Below are 6,212 nucleotides of genomic sequence, written 5' to 3'. Positions count from 1 at the left end.
CCTACAATTATCCGTAGCGATGGTAGTTTCGTACACCCGTGCCCGCAAAAGAAAAAAAAAGGAATCATCTCACCGTAGCGACCTTTATACTTTCATATAAGGACGACGGTCAATTTATACACGGAGGAGAAACGGAGGAGAATAAGAAAAATTTTACTGGCATCTATTCTTGGCATTGGCGTGACGGTGAACGCGGCTCGGGAGTCCCATAGCACATGGGGGGACTCGAACCGGCGAACCGGCGATCACCGGCACGGCCGATACGCAACGCTCGCCCGTTCGTCTGTACTTTACTTTTCCGTTTTTTCGTAAACTTGTACATAGTTAATTGCGATCATTATGTAAATACTCTTAAACACTTACACACACACACACACGTAAACAAGCGCGCGTGCCCGCGCGCAAGGTTTATTTTAAAGATTACATCGTGAGATATATGTATACGCATATATACATGTGCACGCGCGCAGACACATGTGTATGTATACGTATATATAAATATATTTACCATGTAATGATATTTAACAATAAGGTAACATATATTCTATACTCTTACACGCTAAGTACTCAATAAATATATCTATAAAATTTCCCCGTGTTTGTGAATGTCTGCCCCTGGACCCATCCCGACGTTCCCGTCGTATCGTGGCGTCTGAACCATCCAACAAAGCCAAAGACTACGTCTCGAGTAACGTTAACACCTCTGTTCATCGGATCCGCTGAAGGGTATATTCGTTGTTAAGTGTGTTCTCACCCCCTCCCTCTGACCTCTGTTACGTCATCCGACCTCATTTTCCTCCCCGCGTTTCACCACCCACGCGCGCCTCACCCCACGTAATTTCATCCCATAAAAATGTTCGCGAACGAGTCTTAGATTAGGTTTATAGACAAATGAAACAATATATATGTATATAAATATAAATACAAATTATATATAATACTCTCGCGACGGGTCCGACATGGTCTGACAAGTACCTATGGATACGTGATGTGATGAAAGTTGTTTTTCTATCGATAATAACGAGAAAGTTAATTAAAATCTTTTAGTAACATCACTGACAAGTTGTTATCATTATCTCTCTGTCTGTCTCTCTCTCTCTCTCTTTCTTACTGTGCCCACACACGCGCACGTACACATACATACATACACACATATGTATATATACACAGCTATCTTGAACTCTATGCGTATCCAATGAGATCACATTCTTCCTCAGATCTGCGACCTCTTACAATTAGTGAAAAACTTGGAGCGTGTAAATAGGAACTTAGCTGCCGGTGCTAGCAGAGAAACTATATAACAATACAGCATGCGGTAATCGTTAATCCGTTACACCGAATGTTTTTGCTGATCCTCCTTCGTATCTGTTATTCTGCAAAAATTATAAGAAAAAAAAAAGATAATTGCAGATTCACTTAAAACTCTTACGTGTAGGCTACAAGATATATTGATTGTGCTCAGGGAAAATTGCTACGTCGCTTACAAGAAGCAAAGATACACGTTAACTCTGCCATGATTAAACAATTTCTTTTTAACATTTGCAAGAAATTGCCTTTCACTCTTATCTAGAAATCAATCTCAGAATATCTTTAATTTATTACAAGTAATTGTTAAAAACTGCTGATTCTCCTACTTTTTAAAATTAGATTTAGCCGTGGGAGAGTTAACAATGGTTGAAACTGATTTGAGATAATAAGTAGAGGTATACGTTCCACATTATTCTAATTTAAACCATTTTATATATTATAGGTTTATTTTCCTGAAAATTTTCAAAGAGCGAATTTTTCCTTCTATAAAAACTATCAGACCAACAAAGACGCAATACAGAGGAATTGAAATACCACAGCTAAGTATATCGTTTTGTACATAATTTTATTGCAAAAAAAACGTATTCTTGACAGTGGCTTCGTTCTTTACAAATCGTCGGTTGTATTACACACTATTTTGAGTGTAGAAACAAGATGGAAGAGATACATGTTACGTTCCCCTTGACTGTACTTTGTAATCGAGTAATACAAGACATTACAGATTTTTGCCCAGTTTAAAAGAAACTGAACGAAAAGTCCCAACTGATTGCTGAGAATGTAACATATATCAGATATTCTCCCTTAGAACGGTCTTAAGAAAAGAAATATTATAAATAATAATTAAGATTACACTTTAAAATCTTTCAATAATTAGAGCGACTAGCAACAGAGTTAAGTGCAACTATATTACAACCATGGATTTACATATATGTGTTATAATACTCTGTTTTCCACTTTTTTTTAATGCTGCTGAAACTTGTGATGTTTACCAGAAAAATGTTATTACATGTAAAGGTTTTGTAGAAAACACAAATTAGTGGAAACATGAATTTTCGAAAAATGCTTCTACAAATTTGCCGAAATTGTTGATGTATATTCTCCAATTAAAAAGTAGTATTTGTAAACGATGAATACATATTTCTCTAATGAGATCATAAATAATTAGTGTGTTATCAATAGAATACATTTCTGTCTCGCATCTCATAGGTAAATTGCAAAACAATATTAATCAGAGAATGTCACTCAACGGCTTAAAAAAAGAAATATATACATTTCATGTCGACTGTATTCGATACAATCTAATATTTTTTTCACATAAACTATATCATAATATGAACATCTTGCGAACAGCAGTCGTTTACGAAATATATACATGCATTCTTTACTTTCTTGTAACTGCATATCTTCTGACGAAAAACAAATATTGGAAGCAGCACCCATTATGGGCTTAGGAATGTTGGAGAATGTACTCGTTATTAGTAGGAAGTTATTAGAACACATTTGCAAGAAATATAAATAACAAATTAATGAGTAGGAATTTAATACGTCATTATAATCTGATATTTAACTGCTATAACTGCTGAGACGGACTAATTAGTTTTAAATAGAGCAATATTGAAGATAATGATACAATGGTATAATGATTTTTAATCCTTCTCATGTCTTTCACATGCAACAACTGTTTTCTAAAACAGTCGTTTTTAATATGCGTAGATATCCTCCTCCTTCGAGGATTTCCTCCTTAGAAGAAAAATACAAAAATACCGTCACGCACTTGATCGCTCCTTACGTTAAGTCACACTTAATGATTTACTTAATATGTGGCATACATTTTTAGAAATATATTTCAATTACATCTAAATTTCACGCGTTTATTGAGCTTTAATATCTTTTCATTGTATTATGAAAAAGACTTTATCTCATATGATAAAATTTTCTATTGTATTTTTTTGATTGAAAAATGTGTATATATGCTCGTCGTGATTTCTTCTAGCTCTACTTTCACGGAGGCACATATCTTTCAGGATGACAAGCCGTTTAATTTTAACGTTTAGACACGAGTAGGATTATTGGTTTCTCACTGGCATTACATTCCCTATCTAATAACTTTTTTTTATGGGTAACAAAAATAATAACAGCATATACAAAAATACAAACACAGTATTGATCAGAGAACTAAGTTAATCATTCTCTTTAGCGTTGCAATAACAACAATGATGCATGTGAGAGCAGTTGGTTTTCAACCAACATTGTTACTTACTCAAGGCCCAGAGCCCAATTGATACCTTGAACTAGAAACAAAATTAACGGTTGCCAAGCAACCAGCCACCTTATCCAATCCAGCAATTGGCCATATAAAACGTGCGGCCGTTGCCAACTGTACTTTTCATTAAGGCATTTAACAGATAGGCATTTAAGAATCGTCATTAGTAGTCATTCTTCGTGTCAAATTACGAATGCAAAGGATACGGATTGCGGAACATTTTCGACAAGTCGACTTTCTCTTTGCAATAAGGGCAGGTCTGTTTTTTCCCCACAATGCACCAGCCTCTAATGCAAAATTCGTGGAAAACGTGTTCACAGGTAAGCTTGTACGTATTTTCGATCACGCCCTCCTCGTGCTCGGAAACTAGAAGTTTATTTCCGCATACCGCGCAAACATTTGGCTCCAAAACCCTGGTCGGGATACTGTCCGGGGTATAATACTGAAAATCATTTACTTACATTACACGGTAACAAAGTCATGTACGCAACGCGATAATTAACAATGCAATGCGACACATACCCCAATGTGCGACGCCATCGTGTCAGCGCATATTTCAGCAACGTCCCTTCCTAACACTCCGAAGTAAAGACCGTAAAATAGGAACAACATGCCCCAATCCATCCAAACGTGAGGCTTGACATTAAACACGATGTTGAGACCAACGAATGTAAATACGACTAAAATATATCCGATTATACCCAGCGCGTAGCTGAGCTTATAAATAAAATAAAACCATTTGTACACTAGTCTGCAAAGAAATAAACTCTCATCGTTTTACGATTATCGTTGATCTTTGCGTTAACAATTTTTACTTGGTATTACCTAGGTGTGGTACCTTCTATTGGTCTCTGTATGGCTTTTCTTACTACTAGACCTGTTATACACGATGATAAAAGCCATAAAAATATAAATCTCCACCAGTGGTTCTTCAAGCTAATTCCAAATGGAATAATCCACATAGCTACTAACGTTACGAGCTGCACGAAAGATGTACTGCATTAACGTACAGTTCCGCTGATATTTTGCATCAGATAAAGACAAATATTTTATCCCACCTGGTAGGACTTAAAGTGTCTCTTCTTCCATTCGACCAGTACAATCTGTGTTACCGTCACCGTCACCAACAATATAAGCAGCATTTCTGTGTGCATAGATTCGTGACCTCGATGCTGCTCGTGCATCTTTATGTGTTCCACCCTGAAAGAAGTGGTTCGATGTTAGTTTCATTAATGCACCTCTCCACGTTGTAATCGCAAACGTCATGAATCAAAAGAAAAAAAAACCGGGAAACTATCTTTGCTGTAAAACTATAATAGACTTGTAACTTGCCTCCATTTTTCCTCCGGAGTCAGTTCTGCCTCGCTCTGAAAGTAAAAAAAAAAACGTTACATCTATAAAATATTCAGTCACGTGCGGCGTAAAATAACGTGAACAAAAATATGTCGCAATGAAAACGTTCGTGCGCACGGTCGTTAGCACCGAGCCTCTACAGCCCGAAGCGTGGATATTGTCTATCAAACTTGTTGCAAGTCAGCACGGTTATACGTGAAGTGACTCGCGCTCGGGAGGTTATGTTTTGATGACGCGTACTACTTTTACGCTGTCAAGCGATCGAGCCTGTAAAGATACGCACGTACTTTATTCGGCATTTGATGTAACTGAAGCATATCCATCGCGGTCGTCGTATCGCACTGACGCACAGAGAAATACGTGTTAAACTGACATAAGGCGGCCGCCGCGTTGCAGACACATCTTTAGAATACCGTTAGCAGTGCCGCACGTTCGCTGAATGACCGGCATTTGTGTTATCTGTATTATCATAAAAACATTTTTAAACGTGTCTCACTTACGGCTAATCTACAATATGATCTATGCGTCTAGAAACATTCTATTTTGTATAATAAATATTATTTCAAAAAATTTGTGCAAACCTTTGTAAATAATTGAGTCGACAAATTCTGGCACAATTCATGTATTTAATTATTCACGACGTTTCGATCAGTAATACTGATCCTTTTCAAGTGGATGTTATAATAAGTCTATTGGTTGTTACAGCAACAAATCTGGAAATTATATGGGAGTAACAATAGAGGTTTAAAAGGTTGAAAGTTTAAAAGTTTCATTTGTAATTTCTCTTTCAACCTTTTAAACCTCTATTGTTACTCCCATATAATTTCCAGATTTGTTGCTGTAACAACCAATAGACTTATTATAACATCCACTTGAAAAGGATCAGTATTACTGATCGAAACGTCGTGAATAATTAAATACATGAATTGTGCCAGAATTTGTCGACTCAATTATTTACAAAGGTTTTTACTTACTACTTGCGACTCAATTTCTCCAACTTTGTGCAAGTTGAAAAAAATTGTACATTATTATACATTGTACAATCGTAAATTGTCGACTAATTTTTTTAAGCATTTTGATTTGCTTGTATAAAGGCGGCGTTCGGGGAGACGCTATTAGCCCTGAAAACATCAGTCTATCTTTGTCACTCGTTAAATATCGAATGTAAATAGAAGACATTTTTAATACTAAAAGCACGCTCCCCGAACGCATCTAAAATAGAATGTTTCTAGATGCAGAGAGTACACATTGTAGATTAGGTTTTAAGTATATATTTATTGAGTATTAT

At 36.2% G+C, this 6,212-nt stretch overlaps 1 protein-coding gene across 2 annotated transcripts; it reads right to left on the bottom strand.

Annotated features, from left to right (window-relative positions):
* Positions 1-372: 372 nt before the first annotated feature.
* On the bottom strand, positions 373-5,394 carry LOC105561756 (RING finger protein 121). Of its 2 annotated transcripts, XM_012012033.1 has the most exons (8): positions 5,212-5,394; positions 4,904-4,938; positions 4,630-4,771; positions 4,397-4,551; positions 4,094-4,322; positions 3,778-4,013; positions 3,569-3,685; positions 373-1,373 (listed from the first exon to the last, which is right to left on the bottom strand). In XM_012012033.1, exons 1-8 carry the CDS (start codon positions 5,245-5,247, stop codon positions 1,331-1,333), a joined length of 993 nt encoding a protein of 330 aa, XP_011867423.1. In that variant the 5' UTR covers positions 5,248-5,394; the 3' UTR covers positions 373-1,330. The 2 variants fall into 2 exon arrangements, with proteins under 2 accessions (XP_011867423.1, XP_011867424.1); XM_012012034.1 differs by lacking the exon at positions 373-1,373 and having other exon boundaries at positions 1,856-3,685; positions 5,212-5,393.
* Between the last annotated feature and the right edge of the window lie 818 nt (positions 5,395-6,212).

This window comes from Vollenhovia emeryi, unplaced genomic scaffold (genome assembly GCF_000949405.1).
Source record: "Vollenhovia emeryi isolate VEMERY1.0 unplaced genomic scaffold, V.emery_V1.0 DF939201.1, whole genome shotgun sequence".
In the NCBI taxonomy this organism is placed as follows: Eukaryota; Metazoa; Arthropoda; class Insecta; order Hymenoptera; family Formicidae; genus Vollenhovia; species Vollenhovia emeryi.
This window is presented reverse-complemented; position numbering and strand designations above follow the sequence as displayed.

Bases quoted from the DNA above. Each gene is read 5' to 3' on its own strand.
- LOC105561756 (XM_012012033.1), bottom strand. From the start codon at position 5,247: ATGGATATGCTTCAGTTACATCAAATGCCGAATAAA. The intron at 4,014-4,093 runs GTATGTGTCGCA...AATGATTTTCAG, and splicing joins CGATGGCGTCGCACATTGGG to TATTATACCCCGGACAGTAT. The intron at 3,686-3,777 runs GTATCCTTTGCA...TGAAAAGTACAG, and splicing joins TCGAAAATGTTCCGCAATCC to TTGGCAACGGCCGCACGTTT.